Source organism: Gopherus flavomarginatus, chromosome 24 (genome assembly GCF_025201925.1).
Source record: "Gopherus flavomarginatus isolate rGopFla2 chromosome 24, rGopFla2.mat.asm, whole genome shotgun sequence".
NCBI classification, from domain to species: Eukaryota; Metazoa; Chordata; order Testudines; family Testudinidae; genus Gopherus; species Gopherus flavomarginatus.
This window is the reverse complement of record NC_066640.1, coordinates 5,812,396-5,832,452: the sequence shown is the minus strand read 5'-3', so window position 1 is coordinate 5,832,452 and position 20,057 is coordinate 5,812,396. Positions and strand designations below refer to the sequence as shown.

Below are 20,057 nucleotides of genomic sequence, written 5' to 3'. Positions count from 1 at the left end.
TGGCACAAAAGCGCGGCACTCTGGCAGCAAAGCATGGATCGGCTGATAAGCATCATGGAGCATCAAGCTGACTCGATCCAGGCACTCGTAGCCATGCAGGCAGAGTACTACCACCCCCGCCCCCTCCTACAGCCCTTGTTCCAAAACTCTTTCCCTTGTGCCTCCATGTCATCTCCAACCCACTTTCCCCAACATCTGGGTTCTTATCTCCACCAGCTGCCTCCAACACCTGTAGCTTCATCATCCAGCCCTGCAAACTACCACCCTTACCCACTGCACTCAATCCCCATCACCATGCAGTACAGCCATCCTGAAGTGCAGCACTCATTGCACAGCACTCCAGACAGGAAGGCTCAGTATGATAACAGGACATACGCAAATCTATGATTGTATCGTTCCTCACCCCACCCCACCCCCTTGCCCTTTCTGTTTCCCAAGCAGTTGTGTTTCTTTTCAATAAATAAATTTTCTTTTCAATAAATGGATTTTTTGGCTTTGAAAACATTCTTTATTATCGCATAAAGTAAAAGATACTTTAGCCCAAGAGAGCAACAGGCACTGCAAGTCAGCGGAGCAGAGATTCATACTAACATTGGAACCACTGCACTTCACTCCCGTGCAGGGCAGCAGACATTACTGGTGGCTTTCAGCCTCAAATTGCTCCCTCAAGGCATCCCCGAATCCTTGCAGCCCCACACTGGGCCCCTCTAATAGCTCTGCTCTCTGGCTGTTCAAATTCAGCCTCCAGGTGTTGAACCTCCAAGTTCCATCCCAGAGTGAAGCTTTCACCCTTCCCTTCACAAATGTTATGGAGGATACAGCACGCAGATATAACCGTGGGGATGTTGTCATCGGCCAGGTCCAGCTTTACATACAGAGAGCGCCAGTGGCCCTTTAAACAGCCAAAAGCATACTCCACAGTCATTCTGCACCAACTCAGTCTGTTGTTGAACTGCTCCTTGCTGCTGTCAAGTCTCCCTGTGCAGGGTTTCATGAGCCACGGCATTAAAGGGTAAGCAGGGTTTCCAAGGATCACAATGGGCATTTTGACTTCCCCTACGGTGATCTTCTGGTCCGGGAAAAAGGTCCCAGCTTGCAGCTTCCTGACAAGGCCAGTGTTCTGAAAGATGTATGTGTCATGCACTTTTCCGGGCCAGCCTGTATTAATGTCAATGAAATGCCCACGGTGATCCACAAGTGCCTGGAGAACCATAGAGAAATATCCCTTCCGATTTACGTACTCGGAGGCTAGGTGGGCTGGTGCCAGAATTGGAATATGTGTCTCATCTATCACCCCTCCGCAGTTAGGGAAATCCATTTGTGAAAGCTAGCCACAATGTCATGCACGTTACCCAGAGTCATGGTTCTTCTGAGCCGGATGCGATTAATGGCCCTGCAAACTTGCATCAACACGATTCCAACGGTCGACTTTCCTACTCCAAACTGGTTAGTGACCAATCGGTAGCTGTCCAGAGTTGCCAGTTTCCAGACTGCATTAGCCACCTGCTTCTCCACAGTCAGGGCAGCTCTCAATCTTGTGTCCTTGCGCCATAGGGTAGGGGCGAGCTTCTCACACAGTCCCATGAAAGTGGCTTTTCTCATCCAAAAGTTCTGCAGCCACTGCTCGTCATCCCAGACTTGCGTGACGATGTGATCCCACCACTCAGTGCTTGTTTCCCGAGGCCAAAAGCTGCATTTCATTTTGCTGAGCATGTCCAGGAATGCCATAAGCAATTTCGTGTCGTACACATTACGCGACTCGATATCATTGTCAGACTCCTCACTGTCACTTTGGATCTTAAGGAACAGCTCAACTGCCAAACGTGACATGCTGACAAGAGTTGTCAGCATACTCCTCAGCAGTTCAGGATCCATTCCCGCAGACCGAAAGGGAAGACAGAGCATGCAGCACAAAAAATGTTGAAAGATGGTGTAATAACCTTAGTCCCAGATTTGGACCTTAGCGTCCAAATATGGGGGTTAGCATGAAAACCTCCAAGCTTAGTTACCTGCTTGGACCTGGTACCTGCTGCCACCACCCAAAAAATTAGAGTGTTTTGGGGCACTCTGGTCCCTCTGAAAAACCTTCCCTGGGGACCCCAAGACCCAAATCCCTTGAGTCTCACCACAAAGGGAAATAATCCTTTTTCCCTTCCCCCCTCCAGGTGCCCCTGGAGAGATACACAGACACAAGCTCTGTGAAAACTACACAGAGAGACTCCCCCTCTCTGTTCCCAATCCTGAAAACAAAAAGTACTTTCCTATTCCCCCGAGGGAATGCAAAATCAGGCTAGCAATCCAACACACAGATCTCCCCTTGACTTCTTCCTCCCACCAATTCCCTGGTGAGTACAGACTCAATTTCCCTGAAGTAAAGAAAAACTCCAACAGGTCTTAAAAGAAAGCTTTATATAAAAAGAAAGAAAAATACATCCAAATGTCTCTCTGTATTAAGATGATACAATACAGGGTCGATTGCTTAAAAGAATATTGAATAAACAGCCTTATTCAAAAAGAATACAAATCAAAGCACTCCAGCACTTATATTCATGCAAATACCAAAGAAAAGAAACCATAGAACTTACTATCTGATCTTTTTGTCCTTACACTTAGAAACAGAAGATTAGAAAGTAGAACTACTTCTCCAAAGCTCAGAGAAAGCAGGCAGGCAGACAAAAGACTCAGAGACACAATTCCCTCCACCCAAAGTTGAAAAAAATCCGGTTTCCTGATTGGTCTAAAAATCCGGTTTCCTGATTGGTCCTCTGGTCAGGTGCTTCAGGTGAAAGAGACATTAACCCTTAGCTATCTGTTTATGACAGATGGTGCCAAATGTGGACGGAAGCACAGAGATTGCTGGGATTCAAACTGATGCATCACGGGGCATTGGGACAGGACCCAGAATGCCTTGCCCCCCCCGCCCCCTTCCCACAACCCACAGCACCAGAATGAGAAGAGGTGATCTGTGGGATAGCTGCCCATAATGCACCGATCCCAATGCCACTACAAGTGCTGCAAATGTGGCCACGCCAGTGTGCTTGCAGCTGTCAGAGTGGACAGATTGCAGCACTTTCCCTACTGTGCTCTCCGAAGGCTGGAGAGCGCAGCCTTAACTCAAAGTGCTCTGCATCTGCAAGCGTAGCCATGCCCTCTTACACAGCAGGTGTTAAGCATGAAGTATCAGTTTATTGGAGGGCAGGATCTCGGGAGATGAGCCAAATGAGCCAGTACATCAGCCACAGACCATCAGTCCCTTGGCCTAAGGATTGTAAGGGATTACAGAACACTAATCAACACAGCCTTGATGAAGTTTTGGGTGCCTGGTTTTTAATAAGGGCTGGTTTGCACTTGTGCAAACAATGTTACATTATGCTTATTCTTCAGGGATAAACTGAAGTGTTTCTGTGTCCCCAACAGGCTACCTAACCTTCTGGAGAAGCTGTCTCCTCCCCATAAACCATTGACGGCCAGGGTCAGAGGTGTTCACCTTGTGGGCCCAGGCTTGCAAGGTCAACGGTAACCTTCCCACAGCCCCCTTTGGGAGCTGTTTTGTCCCAAAAAACTTTGATTCCCCTTAATTAAAAAAAAAGAGCTGTGTCTTCCCAGAAAGGAGCTGTGACAGTGTCCCCATGGTTCTCACCGGGGATCTTCACTAGGGTGGAAACAGCAGGGAGTTCATTGGGCCTCCCATTGCATGGCTCCCTCCAACCCCTAACTCCTTCCCCCACCACCTGCACTCCTCAGGCCCCCACACCCCTCACTTTTGCAGGCCTCACATCTGACATACCCTCCTCTCCCTCCCGCTCCCCACACCTCTCCTGTCTCTATGCCCCCCATGTCCCTCCCTCCTTACTGCTCCCCCTGCAGTCCTCACACCTAAAATATCCCTTTTCCTGCATTCCTTGTACCCCCACTTTCCATCCTCCTCCTTGTGCCCTCCACACCCTCTATCCCCCACCCTTCTCATGCCCCCATCCTCCTCCTTCCTCGCGTTTCCCCCACACCCTCTATCCCCCTCCCTCCATCCCGCTCCCTCATGTCCTCCTCACTCCTTCCCTCTCCCTCATGCACTCCAGCACCCTCTCCATCCCCCACCCTCCTCATTCCCCACACCCCCCTCCCACTCCCACTGCAGGCCTCACACCTGACATACCCCTTTCCCTGCATTCCTTGTGCCGCCCCACATCCTCCATCCCCAACCTTCCTCATTCCTCCCCCACAGCCCACCCCCCCTCCTGCCCCCATCCCCCACACTCCTCCCTCCAACCCCTACACTCATGTCTCCCACACACCCCCCTCCTGCTGCCTCTCCTCCTGCCCCGCCTCCATACCCCATCCTCTGCCCCAACTCTACCCTCCCGCTCCCCCGGCAGGCCTCACACCTGACATACCCCTTTCCCTGCATTCCTTGTGCCGCCCCACATCCTCCATCCCCCTCCCTCCTTCCTTTCTACCCCCCACACCCTCCCTCCTGCCCCGCCTCCATTCCCCATCCTCTGCCCCAACTCTACCCTCCCCCTGCAGACCTCACACCTGACATACCCCTTTTCCTGCATTCCTTGTACCCCCACCTTCCATCCCCCTCCTTGTGCCCTCCACACCTTCTAGCCCCCACCCTTCTCATGCCCCAATCCCCCTCCCTCCTCGCGTTTCCCCCACACCCTCTATCCCCCTCCCTTCATCCCGCTCCCTCATGTCCTCCTCACTCCTGCCCCCTCCCTTGTGCCCTCCAGCACCCTCTCCATCCCCCACCCTCCTCATTCCCCACACCCCCCCTCCCACTCCCACTGCAGGCCTCACACCTGACATACCCCTTTCCCTGCATTCCTTGTGCCGCCCCACATCCTCCATCCCCCTCCCTCCTTCCTTTCTACCCCCCACACCCTCCCTCCTGCCCCGCCTCCATTCCCCATCCTCTGCCCCAACTCTACCCTCCCCCTGCAGACCTCACACCTGACATACCCCTTTTCCTGCATTCCTTGTACCCCCACCTTCCATCCCCCCTCCTTGTGCCCTCCACACCCTCTAGCCCCCACCCTTCTCATGCCCCAATCCCCCTCCCTCCTCGCGTTTCCCCCACACCCTCTATCCCCCTCCCTCCATCCCGCTCCCTCATGTCCTCCTCACTCCTGCCCCCTCGTGCCCTCCAGCACCCTCTCCATCCCCCACCCTCCTCATTCCCCACACCCCCCTCCCACTCCCACTGCAGGCCTCACACCTGACATACCCCTTTCCCTGCATTCCTTGTGCCGCCCCACACCCTCCGTCCCCCACCTTCCTCATGCCTCCCCCACAGCCCACCCCCCTCCTGCCCCCATCCCCCACACTCCTCCCTCCAACCCCTACACTCATGTCTCCCACACACCCCCCTCCTGCTGCCTCTTCTCCTGCCCCGCCTCCTTTCCCCATCCTCTGCCCCCACAACTCTACCCTCCCGCACCCCCCAGGCCCCGCCCCCTGCGCGCTCCCCCCCCGCGGCGCCGCGCCGCGCCCCGAGCCCCATGCGCCGCTGCTGCCCGGCCCTGTGTATAAGCAGCAGCCGCGCCGCCCCTTCCCCCTCGGCGGGCCCCGCCGCCGCCGCGTCCCGCCCGCCGCCGCCGCCGCCGCTCGTGCTGCTGGTGCTGCTGCAGCGCCGCCCTCCCCCTCCTGCGCACAAGATGGCGGCCGGTGGGAGCGGCGGGGGCCCCGGGGGCCTCTCCTCCTCCGGCCCGCAGCCGCCGCCGCCTCCGGGCAACGGGGCCGCGGCCGCCGCCTGCACCAACGCCCCCGCCTCCCCGCCGGGCCTCACCTACAACCAGTGCGGGGCCGGCAACCCGGCGGCGGCGGCCGGGGGTCCGGGCTCGGCGGGCGCGGCGCCGGCGCTGGGCGGGGCGGGCGGCCCCCTGCAGCGGGAGCCCGTGTACAACTGGCAGGCCACCAAGCCCACCGTGCAGGAGCGCTTCGCCTTCCTCTTCAACAACGAGGTGCTCAGCGACGTGCACTTCCTGGTGGGCAAGGGCCGCGGCTCGCAGCGCATCCCGGCCCACAGGTGGGCGGCCAGGGCCGGGGCCGGGGCCGGGGCGGGAGCGGGGCCGGCGGGGCGGGAGAGGAGCGGAGCATCCCGGCCCGCAGGTAGGGAGCGGCCCCGGGGGCGGAGCGGGGCGCCCGGCCGGCCCCTAGGTGGGGCTCGGGCGGGGGGAAGCGCGGCTCCTGGCGCAGGCCGGGGCTCGCACCCCGGGCCCCCGGCGGGTCCCGCCTAGCAGGGGGCTCTGCTGGCGCTCCCCGCCGGGGATACGGGGTGATGCGGGCCGGCACCTCCCTCCCCCCCTTCTGCTCCCCCTTCACCCTCCCACAAGCTCCTTCCTAACTCCAGGGGAGCAAGAAACGGTAAGATCGGAGGGGACCCCCCTTCCCAATGCCGTACCTCGGTGGTACTATCGCCTGGGCCCCCCACACTAACACCTCCAGGAGGCTGGGCCTCCTCCCTTGCAGGGACCCAGAGCTGGTTCCCAGCCACAAGAGGCCTGGGAAAGAGAGACCAGGCTGCTGGCTGGATGCCAAGTCAGCCTGGGAACACAGCCCCCCAAATGGTTTGAATCTCAGGCCTGCCTCAGGTGGTGTGTGTGGGGCTCTGCCCCATAGAAGGGCCTTTGGAACGGCTGCAGGGCAGTTGTGGGTTAGCGCAGGTGTAGGCCATTGAGCAGCCAGCATTGTGTGTCCCCACTGGCACCTCCAGAGCAGGAAGCCTGTCTCTCTACAGCCTGAGCTGGAGAACCAGGCTCTATAGCTGGGGCTGTAATGCTTTCCTGACTGGGCACGGAGACATGTAACTAACTGTTCAGTGGGCTACAGACTAATGACTGAACAGCAGCTGCAGTCATCATAATGGGGCACAGAACAGAGAATCCTTCTAAAGGAAGGGGGTGGGGATCCATTTTCTTAGCATGTAAGCTCTTGTGTGTATGTCATGCCATCTGACTATTCTGTCCAGTACTTTCTTCTGGGGAGGTAAAATTTAAAAGTTAGGGTTGCTACCTGGTATTCTTTCACATAGGCTGGTCTCTTGTTTGCCTTTCTTGATTTTATTCCTTTTGCTTAGTTATCAGATATTTTACCTGCAGCTAAGAGACATGTTACAACATGTTCAGAATACTATGAATGTACACAGGGCTTTAAAAACATATGGTTTATCTACACTATACAAATCTGTGGGTAGTATTTACAGCTTGTCTCCTGACAAGGTTAGTGCTCTGGGGACATGGTGAAGTCCCATCTTGAAGCATTGATAGACTAAACTGCTAGAGGCTTGATGGGAGGAGCATTACAGCAAGGCATAGTGAGCTCTTGTGCACAAGATAGAACCCTCTTTTAAAGATGATGTGGCCAGTTCTTCCAGCATGGTATGATGTGGTCGTTATAGTGCAGACGTGTTCCAGAGTTAATGCATCTCTTTAGATGGGCTGTTTAAAAAGAAGCATCTCAGAGGATTTCAATGGAGATTTTGATTGGGGGATTTGATATAAAACTTCAGCTAACTAAAATTCCACTTACAGAATAGTGTGTAGTTTTTTTGCCAGATTTCTACAGCTGCAGAACAGGGCTCAATTCCCACAATTTTATAACTTTCTTCTAAAAGGTGTAAAAATGAGAGAATCTGTTTTGAATAGACTACAGAAATACAGTAGCATAAAGAATCCTTAGATTCTACTTTGAATCTGTTCCAGGAAAAAAAAAATATTTTGAAAACAGCTTGCTAAATTAAATCTTAGTGAAAAATGAGAAAGGAGGGTTGGGCAAAATGTGTAAAATACTAGAAAGATGTCCTTTTTAATTTTAAAGGGAAATATTAAAAAAAAAAAGCCTTTCCTGCTAATGTTGGTATAACTTGATCTATTGAAGTCTGTACTAAAAATTCGTTATAGCTGAGTGATATGTTTGCATAGTCTGTCACACTAGCACTGCACAACTGGAAAATAATGTTAAATATTACACTTTCAACTGGATATGAAAAACAGTCTACTGAAGGCTAAGCACTTACTCTACATTGATACTTTTAGGCTGAACAGTAATTTAAGAGCTTGCAGTCTCCAAAATGGTTGTTTGCTGAAGAGTTTGAATTTGGCTTGATATTAGATATCTGATTTGGTAGTAATTGACACTAGAGCTGACTTCTCTGACTTTCCTCCTTTGAAATATACTGGTGAGATGACTGGCATTGTTTGCCCACCTACTGCTTTGGGAGATACCTAATGCATTTAGTTATCCAAGTGACTGCAATTGTCCCTCATTTTAACACTGAAGAAAGCAGTCAGGGATCCAGTGAATTCTTACATTATTTTTCTTAATGCTTTGCAAGGGAATTCTTGCTACAATACCTTCCTAATGATTTCTTTTTCTTAGCTATCTGTGTAAATATATTTTCTAGAAACTTTTTTCCCCTCAAAAAGTATGTCTCTAGTTTTCTATTTTAAGCCAGCTTTTATTTCATTTGTTGATAGAGCTTAGGAAAATAAGAACACACTTTTATGTTACAACTAGAAATGATCAAAGTAGACGTACTTAAAGATGAGCTTGAAAGCAAAAGGGAAATTTGAGTTAAGCATATTTCTTTTCGGCATGCTATGCTAACCAGGTTGTGGGAGACTTTCAGCACAGAAATAAGTTGTAACCAACCTTTTAAAACTTCTTGCCTTGAAACTCTCCTGGTACTTTCTGGTTCCTTGGAGCTATATCAAATAGCATCATGCTGTAACATCACAAGTATAGATTACATATGTTGCAATAAGACTTCTGGTGTTTGTGATCTTGCATTCTGGGATACATTGGTGATCCAGGAAGTACTAAGAGGATTCGAGAGGCAATTAGTTTAATTTTATTTAAACAACTTAACAAACACTTCTGTGCTGAATGTCTCTGCAACAACCTGTCTGGTAGAGGGCATTCAGCACAGAAACTTATTTAATTCATAGTTACTTCATGATTCACCTTTAACTTTGTCAGTTTATTTGAGGAGTGTAATGCTTTTGATTCACTGACCTGTTTGTGAAAACAGAATTCCATGGCCCTGCCAGTTTTTAAATAAATCTCAGAATTAAGGCTTTCAGACAATGACTAAAGGTTATCCAGACTGTAGAAGAGTGTGTGTGTGTTTTTTTTTTTTTAATCAAGTGATTTACAAACAAAAGCTAAATACAAAAAGTGGTTATGGGAGGGGCATACTCTAGAACATGAAAGTTGACTTGACTCCTGCCTACCTGTTAAATGTGGCGTTAGCAAAGCTATTCTGTTGCTACTTGCTCGCCCAGAAAGTGTATTGCAGCGGGGATGTATTTGTAGTTTTAACTGGTAAATGGTGCACATACTGAATGATTGTGGTTTTCATTGTTGTTGTGCAGTCCAGAAATGGTGGGGGAATGGAGAGGGGATTACTGGGAACTGTTTCTTGTTTTGTCCCCATGGCATTTCTGGGAAAATAAAGTTGCCAACTATTTATGCATGATACAGTTAAGAAAACTTGACAGAAATCTGAGGTTTAAGTTTCTGTTTTTAATATAGTTGTAGAAGAAAAACGAATATCAGATGGATCACAAATGGTAGCCAAACCTTCAGCTAGGTTGTGAAGGCAGTATTTGGCGTAATGGAGCTGTATTCCTTTATTCCTCTGTCAGCCTTTGTAAAATATAAATCCTATAATGGTGCAGGCTTTGAACTACCAACTAGTAGTATGGTAGAAGGAATGAATCAAGGGAGGTAGTATGAAATGTTATAAAATTCCTGGTTCTTGAGTAGTTTATAGAACAGCTAGGTGATATTGAGTTAGAGATAGTCTGGCTCCAGGTAATATTCTTAGAAGCTTCCAGAAACTTCACAGGTGGACGAACAAATTAATTTAGCCATTCATGAGGTTTTTGTGACTTTCTTTACATAATCGCTTAGCTTTTGGTACATTACATTCCTAAAAATCAGATCCTTGCATCACACATTTTCAGACTCCCTTTATGTTTACTATTGACAAAATATCACTCATTCTTATTCACTCTCTAAATCTTTTCATGCTGCTTCTGTCACTTACAGTAAACTACTACATTTACTCACTTTATTTTGGCTATCATCTTTGTATGCATCGTTAAAATTTTTTTTTTGTGAATTCTAATTTTGTCAAATGATTATTAGTAGTGAGAGATTAGGACACTAGGGATCTTTTGGCCCTTTTGAGATCAGCCACACAAGTGTGCCCGCACTTTCATTGAAGGTAGAAGTAAGAGAGACATCTGGATTATCCAGCTCATCTTCCTGCCAGTGCGGATTGTTCCCATTAATTTTTCTAGTGGTTGGTTTAATTTGGCTCTAAAGGGACATCAACTTGAAATCTAATCACTCTAAAATATGAGTTAAAAATAGTTTCAGGTGCTATATCTTCCTTTGAGTCTCTTTGACACTTTCTCGTTTTGCAATCACACTTTCCCATTTTTAAAAATCTCTTTCCAGTTACTGTTTGAAAGACTCACGTAAACAGTGGAAATTGATTATATGGGGGAAAACAGTGAAACTAACTACATACATTAGACAACAGATATTTTTCCATTTGTCTCTATTGTAATCTTGAGTTTTCCTTGTAACATTAGCGGTAAGCAATCTTCAGACTGACATGTAATGTTTAAGTTGATGGTGTACCTTTTGAAGTTCCACTATTCTTCAGATGTACCGTAATAAAGTTCCATTCTTGGAGTCTTGTGCTTCCAATGTGAGATCTGCTGGGACATCCCCTAGTTAAGAATTTGGAGGGCTCTCCACTATAAACTAACCAAAGTGATTTGTCCATTAAGTGAAATGCCAGCAGGAATTGTGAAAAGTTAGTTTTAAAACTTCAAATCCTTTCAGACTGGTCTCTGAAGGTTCCTTATCACTTGGGGCTGCATGTGCCATAACCTTGGAACCCTCAAGAGCAGCTACAAGCCTGTTATTTTTTACATTATTTTTAGTAACAAGTAAGGTATGTAACTCTAAGGTGACTGTTCCAGTAAGTTTTACTGCCACTTATATAAAAAATTCTTTCATTTCATTTAGTGATTCTGATACTATGAATCAAGTCTCTTAAAATTTAATCTTTTGGTCTGTCTCCAAAATTATTCAATTAAATAATCCTTATATGCATTATTCCTTTTAGTGTACTGCAGTTCATTGCGTTTCTAGCCCTTTGAAGAAACCAGAATGCTAGGTAATAATTAGGGAAACAATTCAGTAGCCAAATTAGTCTTTCTCCTTCCACTAGAGGAAAGGGTTCTTCAATGATACAGTGACCTCCTTCCCTAGCACCTGACACAGCTAGCAAAATATCATGAAAATTTGCCAGTCAAGGCACAATTTCACTTACCTTCCTAAAAAAACTGAAGATTTTACTGAACCAACTCCTCTTGGTGAGAGAGACATGAGACACGCTTTCGAGTTACACAGAGCTCTTCTTCAGGTCTGGGAAAGGTACTCAGAGTCCAATCTTGCTTGTTGATTTCTGTAATGTGAATGGCCTAGTCATCTGCAGAACCCTATTTGAACATGGTGAAATTCACAAGCTGACATGGTGTTCTCCAAATGGCAGAGATAAGAACCAGATTGACCGTATCATGATCAATGGCAAATGGCGACGCTCACTGAGAGATGTCAAAGTGAGAAGGAGTGCAGATGTTGGCAGCGACCACCACCTTGTGACCGCCTCCATCAAACTAAAATTGAGAAGTGTGGGTCCACCAAACAAGGGACAGATCAATTATGATATTGACAAGCTAAAGTCCCTTGAAATACAGAAAGTCTTCCTTCTGCAGTTAAGGAACAGGTTTTAAGCACTTGCAGACCTTGATGAAGAGGAGGGGAATGCAGATGAGAAGATCAACAAGAAGTGGGACAGAAGTAACAGCAATTTATAAACAGAGCAGTGAAGCCTGTCTAGGCTACAGGCAGAAGAGAAGGAAGGAGTGGATTACACCCAGCACATGCAGTGCCATAGAAACCAGACGAGCCCTGAAGAAAAGTTTTAGACACAAAATCCCAGAAGCTAAAGAACAAATTCTGCGAACAATATAGCGAGGCACACTGGGAAGTCAAACACCTTGTGAGAGCGAACAAATGGCGTTATATTGATGATCGGGCAACACCAGCAGAGGATGCAGCTGCTCGTGGTGAACAAGGAACCGTCTACAAAATGACATGGCTTATCAGTGGTAACCGGCAGACACCAACAAACACTCTCATCAGGAACAAACAAGGGTAGCTAATAACCGAAAAAGAACAAGAAATGCGCTGGACAAAGCATTTCAAAGAATTGTTGATCAGGGAGCCACCTAAGGAGGAAGCAAATATCCAGGAAGCAGAAGAAGATCTTGATATCAACACAGACATAATCAACTAAGGAAGAGATCATTCAAGCCATCAAATCCTTAAAAAATGGGAAAGCTCCTGGCAAGGATAACTTGAATGCAGAATTGTTCAAGGTAAATCCTAAATTAGCAGAATCTATCCTGGCCCCTCTATTTACATCAGTCTGGGAAAGGGAAAAAGTGACAGATGAGTGGACCAGTGGGGTTATAGTGAAGATACCAAAAACAGAAACTCAGTGATTGTAATGACTTGCGTGGTATCTCATTTTTATCTGTGCCAGGCAAAGTACTGTGTAGGATCATAGTCCAGCATATATCAGAGGCAGTTGATAGCATTCTCAGAAAGAGCAAGCTGGTTTTCGGAAAGGGCTTGGATGCACAGACCGGATCTTCACTTTACGAAATATAATAGAACATTGCCTAGAATGGCAACAGCAACTCTACGTAAGTTTCATAGACTTTTGAGAAGGCATTCACAGGACCAGCCTATGGCACATTGTGCGGGCGTATGGAATTCCTTTCCGTATAATCATAATCATCAAAAGCTTTTATTTCAGCTTTGCATACAGTGTTGATCACAGTGAGCTCAGTTTTGAAGTCAAAACAGGAGTACGTTGGGGTGTGTCATGTCTGCAATCCTCTTCAGCATTGCCATTGACTGGGTAATGCTTTGTACAACAGAAGACATGCCAAGAGGCATTAAATGGACACTCTCTTCTCATCTCTTGAAGACCTGGACTTTGCAGATGTTGTCGTTCTCCTATCACATACCCAACCCCATATACTAGAAAAAACAACTCCACTCAACGCATTCAGCCGGCAGATTGGACTGAAAATCAACCGCAGTAAGACCAATATCATGACCTTTAATATTGCCTCATCATTATCAGTACGGACAGAGGATTATGTTCTTACCAACATAGAAACATTCACATTCTTGGGCAGCACCATCGGCCAGGAGGGTGTAACAAGCTAGGACGTCTGGAACAGAATCAGTAAAGCCAGGAACACCTTCAGGAGCTTAAATACAGCCTGGAAATCATCAATACAACACAAATCTTGAGTTTGATGTTGATCAGAGCTGCATACTTTCAACACTACTTTATAGTACAGAATCCTGGGGAATGAGGAAGTATGTCATGTGTGAACTGTCTTCATTTCATTGCCTCAGAAAAATCCTCTGTCTTTTGGCCAAGAACAATCTCAAACCAAGATCTATTGACACAGTGCAGCCAAGAGGATCTGAGTGCCATCATTGCTTGGAGGCATTGAAGACGGATCAGTCATGTGCTTCAGGTGGAAACTAATTCCATCACCAGAGTAGCAATAAGGAGGACACCTGAAGGTAAGCACAAATGAAGCTGCCTGAAAACAACATGGCCAAGAGCTGTGGAAGCTGAGCTGAAAAACCTGGGGAACCATTGAAAGACTTGCCAGAAACAGACAGAAGTGGAGGAGCTTTGTCGCTTCCCTACCCACCAGAGATGTAATAGGAATGTGATGATGATGATGATGACCTTTGCCATACTTGAAGAGTTCTGAGTTGCTCAAAAACTTGTGTCTCTCACCAGCAGAAGTTGGTCCAATAGAATATATTACCTCACCTACCTTGTCTCTATAGTATCCTGGGACTGACTGATTGACATGGCTACAACAACTCTGCATATAAGGATTTTACTAACTTATAAAGTACTCTGCATAAAATAATTGTTTAATTTGCTGAAAGGAACATCTCTTTTACAAAAAGGGAAATCTTATCAAGGTTGCTGTGTGGGAAAAGGGTGTCTTTAAAGATACCATGTACACAGAATTCACACTCTTGTGTCTCATGTTTTCTCTCAGACAGAGAAGCCCCATAGGTCTTGAGACTTTTGGACCTCTGATGCACTGGCTGGGTTGAGGGTTCTGTCGTACTGAGCATGCTTCAGCCTCAGAGGCTCTAGAACTTTCCAGCTTGATCCTTTATGACAGCAGTTGGGAAGTGGTTTCAGTCCTGTCACAGCTCCAGCTTTTCCCCAAATTCTTCTGTGGAAAGAAAACCTCGATGCAATAAATGCACTTACTTTAGTTGTCTTCACTGTATTTGAGATGCAGGGGCTATTAGATTGCAACCACCCAGGAAAAAATGGGTGAACTTGTGTCTAAATTTTTAAGTACATTTTTCAGAACTTAGCTTCTCTGATGCATATGGCAGGCACCATAACTTTCATATTTGCATGTTTCCTAATGGACCAAATACTGTAATTCTTACATGTCTCTTTAGAGGTGTCTGTCAACAGATGAAGTTGGCTTGCTTTTATAAGAAAAAATTGTAAAGAACAGATTCTCTAGCATCTAAATTGTTTTGAGACAGCACTCCAAATTGATATTCTTCGGGGTAGGGAATGTGACTTTTTGTGTTAGTTGCAGTGTGAACTTATTGCAGTGTGTAAATGGTTTGTGTGTACCCACCATTACCACTTTGTTCTTGCATTTAAATGTTACCTGTTTTTTAGGTTTATAATACAAAATCTTCAGGAAGTGAATAAGGAAAAGTTATTTACTTCTTCCCATAATTTAAGAACTAGGGGCCACCAAATGAAATTAATGTGCAGCAGGTTTAAAACAAATAAAAGGAAGTTCTTCTTCACACAGCACACAGTCAACCTGTGGAACTCCTTGCCTGAGGAGGTTGTGAAGGCTAGGACTATAACAGGGTTTAAAAGAGAACTCGATAAATTCATGGGGGTTAAGTCCAATACTGGCAATTGGCCGGGATGGCAAAGGAATGTGCCTCTGTTTGTCAGAGGGTGGAGATGGATGGGAAGAGAGAGATCACTTGACCATTACCTGTTAGGGTCACTCCCTCTGGGGCACCTGGCATGAGCCGCTGCCGGCAGACGGGATACTGGGCTGGATGGACCTTTGGTCTGACCCAGTATGGCCATTCTTACGTTCATTGGACTTTGTGTGACCAGAAATAGTAAACATCCTTACAGAAAATGAGACTGGAGCATTTTTTTTTTATAAAGAGTACTAGGAAAGGTTGTTCCTCCCAGGATGCAGTGCTAGCCAGTCAGTGCTCTCTGCTGCTAAATATTTTTGTGGGAAGGTTGAGTACAAAACTGGGGAGATGAATATGTTTCAGACAGCTTGGAGGAGGATCTAGGTCTGGTGTATGTAAGGAACTTGCACATTTTCTTTTTAACTTTAATCAAAAATAAATTTTAATGTCCCATTACTAATGGGGAGATAGAAGGATGGAAAACAGTAAAGTTAAGTAAAAACTGAGGAGGTCTTGTGGCACCTTAGAGACTAACAAATTTATTTGGGCAAAAGCTTTTGTGGGATATGCCCAAATAAATTTTAGTCTCTAGAGTGCCACAAGGACTCCTGGTTGTTTTTACTGATACAGACTAACATGGCTGCCCCTCTGAGTCTTGTTAAAACTCCTTTTGGTTTTCTGGGTGTGATGTCCAGTATTTTAGCACAGAGCAATTAGGACTTTTAAGGTACAGCTACACTGCAATTAGACACCTGTGGCTGGCCTGTTCCAACTTGGGCTCGGGCTAAGGGTCTGTTCAATTGTGGAGCCCGAACATTGGCACTGCAAGTTCAGCAGGCCCTTAACCCCAGCTCTGTGAGCCCAGTTAGCTGGCATTGGCTGGCGGCAGGTTTTTAACTGCAGTTTAGACATACTCTTAGGTTCTGTTCCCAGCTTTCGTGATTCAATGGTGCACCTTGAGTTACTTACCCTCTTTTGTACCTCCAGTTCTCAATCTGTAAAATGGGTCTACCACACAGGGGGTTATGAGACTGTAAAGTGCTTTGAGGTCCTCCAATGAAGGTGGTACGTAAGTGCAAACAATTACATTAGCACATGTATTCTCTGTTACAAAATGCATAAACTCTGGCTTTATAGGAGCCATTATTTTTTTCATTGCATGCTGGGCTGAGGGGGAGGAACTTCCAAATAGTAGCTTGCAACGTTTGTTTGGTGTTGCTGGTAATATAGTAGTGATAAGGCCTAGGATAGAAGTGGATTGCTTGATGTTAGTACTGTCAACAATAACTGATTTCCCCTTGGGATGGGTAGAGGGAGCAGAAACAAAAATGGGATTTTTTTCCCAAAAATAGCAAAATGTAGCTTAATGTAGGATTTTTATTTTTATTTTTAAATGTTAGGTTTGTGTTGGCTGTGGGCAGTGCGGTCTTCGATGCAATGTTTAATGGTGGAATGGCCACAACTTCTACAGAGATTGAACTGCCTGATGTGGAGCCTGCGGCCTTCCTAGCTTTGCTAAAGTAAGCCTCTTTTATTGTACAGTGTAACTAACTTATAACTGGGCACAGGTTATTGTGAACAAGAATATTTCAAGTACAAATAATCCTTTGTACCTGTTGGTTAAAACGGAGATAGTCAAGTAGCTTATATCACATTTTTTACCTCACTTGTTATCTGGCACAACATGGTCTTTAAATACTAATTTTTGTAAATCCTCTATTCCATATCTGATAAACCTTTTTAAAACAGCCATTGTTTATGTAAGACCTACACAAATGTCTTGCACTTCTGCTGTTTTTGCTGCACAGGTTAACTAAGGACATGTCTAAATAGTGTTTACACCTCTTTAACTGTATTGCTTTAGAAGCTGATTTGCTGAAACAGTGTGGCCTCCTGTCATGGACACAATTACACTAGGATTGTAGGAATAACTGCAACGTTCTCACCCAGGGGTGTGAAAAAACACCCCTGGGAGCGCTGCAAGTTTCAGCGCTGTAAAGTGTCAGTGTAGACAGTGCACCAGCACTGGGAGCCACTCCCCTCGTGGGGGTGGTTTAATTTGTTTTTGTTTTAACAGTGCTGGGAGAGTTCTCTTCCAGCGCTGGTGCCGTGACTACACAGCCTCGTTAAAGTGCTACCACAGCCGCATTTTAACGTTGCTAGTGAAGTCATATCCTCAGTGTTGAAAGATTTAACTGTATCTGTCAAAAATCACACTTATCTGAAATCATTAAATTGGTACTAAACTGTGTTTAGATCAGGCCTAATAAATCCTGTTCCTAGAGATGGCTTGATATGGATGCTAGTGCTCTTCAAAAGAGGAGGGAAGCATATAGCACTCTTAGCATTGTATGAGTTACAACTGAAGCTCAATTGGAAACTGGAGGAAAACCTGTTTCCAAATGAAAGGATTTAATGGCTGGATCTCGGCTGGTTGAAGTCAGTGAAAACATAACTGATGCCAACTGAGGATTTGGCTCCTAGCCTCTAGTATTGGGTAATGGAAGTAAGACAAGAGAACCCCAAACCTATAACAAGACTTGGCAGAATTTGATATTTATTTTTCTGTAAATTCAGCCATTAATGTTCTTTAACTTTTTTTCTGATTTGTATCGATTTTAATACATTTTCATAGCAGGGCTACAGGGGGCTCACTGGGCCGCTGCAGGGCCAGTGCCAGTGCCAGTGCCACTTTGCGCTTGCAAGGTGGGCTGTGGTCCTGGTAAGGCAGACCGAGACTCCCAGCCACAACTGCGAGGAGGAGGAAGAATCCGCTGCTATGAGGGAGGACTCCCTGCTGCTGGATAGCTCTTGTCCCCTTCACCCCCGTCCTCATGGGGTGCAGATTGCTCCTTGCATTTCCAGGGGCGGAGGATGCTGTTTTTAATGACTACTATGATATTTTTTTCATCCATTTCTGTGTCAGGTGAAATTGACATTTACTGATGGCTAACGATTTAAATCAAATTCTGCCAACCCTACCTATAACCTCATGTTCAAGTGTCATTTTTAAAGCTGCCATAAAACTTGGAAGCTCCTGTGGGTTTCAGGTGCATGCTCTCAGCTCTCACTAAAGGCAGTGGGAGTGCTTTGTGCTTGTTAAAGGGCCACATTTTGGCTGCAAAATTGATGTCTTAGACCTTGTGTGAGTCCTGGTATCTAAGCAAAATGCTATCAGGTGTCCTAATGAATAATTTTTCATGAGTTGGGTAAACATTAATATGGAACATCAAGTTTACACATGCAATGAACAATAATTGTCTTGTTTTGGTAATCTGTGTTCTTTAGCTGACTTAATTGCTCCCATCTTCTCACTTTGACACGCGTTTCCACCTCTCAGGTTGTCAGGAACACTGCCTATATATAGCTTTGGACCATATATATATATATTTTTTTTTGCTTCCCTTTTCAGAAAAAGTGCTTCTTGCCTTAGATAAGACATCAGAGAGAAAGCAGAGCCTTAAAGACTAAAAATGTTTCCCTAGAATGAAGGGTTAGAAATCCTCAGGACCCCCTTTCAATTGATGCATATGATTTAAGATGAAAGCACCTGGAAACCCCCCCCCCCCCAAAAAAAAAAAAAAAAACAACCAAAAAGCCAGTGTTTCCTGCCTATGGAACTGAGACCCTTTGATTGGTTCAACTTCAGTCCATATCCAGCCAAACAAAGCTGGTGTGTTAGTTTTAATATCTGATTTTTAAAACTAAAATAGCCATTGAGTTTAAGAGAAGCTGAAATTGAGGTTATTCACTGATATCTTCTGAAAGCCTGAGATTTTAGTGTGGTTGCTGAAAGGCCAATAAAGTGGTCTTTCAAGGGAAGATGATTTGAAATGATCATTTACCCTATTCCTTATCAGTCAAATAACAGAAAAGAAAACAGTTTTTTTTAGCTATAGAAAAGAAAAATAAGACTTGGATAACCTAATGACTCTTAACACTTATAGTCATACTATAAGGTATGGATGAATGAAGTTCGTGCTTTATTTGTGTGGTGCAACTTGTTGTAGATAACTTTAGACATTGACAGGCTTCTTGCCTCAATGGGCTGTCAGTTTAGAAGTACCAAGGAAAGATGGGAGGGATGTTCCCACAATGAGGAGGCTGAGTAGTGAAGCTTAAGTGCTTTGTTTAACAATTTTCTTGGAATTTAGCCCTTGTCTTCATGCTAATTTTGAAGTGGAAGCAAGTGGTCTCCTGGATATGGTTCAGGGCATGAGCTGATACCATGAGGTCAGGAAGAATTTCTCATCAATGTTCAGGATTGCACTTTTTGCTATCCTTAAAGTTCAGTTACAGGCCACTGCCAGGAGCTGGACTCCAAACTTGGTGGACCAGTGATTTAATGTGTGGTTGTGTCTGCATGGTAGTCCTACTCTCTTGCTTCTGTTTTCATTAACTCGCAGTGGGCTCTTGTTTGTTTAGGTTTGTGTAGCCTCAGTCTGCTTTTCCATTTGGATATTGGCTATTTTAAAATTTTCTTGGCTCTTAGCAGTGTAGATACTAAAGTCAGACTGACTCATAAACTTTTCTCAAAGCCTATTATGTATCCTGGTGTTATTTCCTTGGCTTCATGCATTGTTTATGGGCTTGATACTAAAACAAAACAATTAACATAGCCACGGCACTGAAAAGCACAGTATTGTAGTACAAATAATTGCTTAATTAATTTTTTGAAACTAGCTTGCAATAAAAGGATGCTAACCTTGTAAAAATGAGATTGATGTGAGGAAGAGAGACAAAATACATAAACCAGTGGCTTGATGGTGTTAATAACAAATACTTATTTATAGAGCACCATATAGTAAATTCTCAATGTGCTTTACAAACCACCTCAATCTACTTTAAATTACTGTCCAGGATCTGACTTTACACAATAGTTTAGTTTATATTCTTAGCAGAGCTTAGCAAATGAAAGATCAGCTTAGTGACCTAGTTTGAGT

The 20,057-nt window shown here is 45.6% G+C and overlaps 1 protein-coding gene across 1 annotated transcript in view; it reads left to right on the top strand.

The window, feature by feature from the left end:
- The first annotated feature begins 5,651 nt into the window (after nt 1–5,651).
- BTBD2 (BTB domain containing 2) overlaps nt 5,652–20,057 on the top strand; it is a 26,499-nt gene continuing 12,093 nt past the window's right edge. The window contains exons 1-2 of the mRNA XM_050934505.1: nt 5,652–6,028; nt 16,515–16,634. Coding sequence (XP_050790462.1) covers nt 5,658–6,028; nt 16,515–16,634 — 491 coding nt within the window. The 5' untranslated portion in view covers nt 5,652–5,657. The remainder of the gene's footprint in view (nt 6,029–16,514; nt 16,635–20,057) is intronic.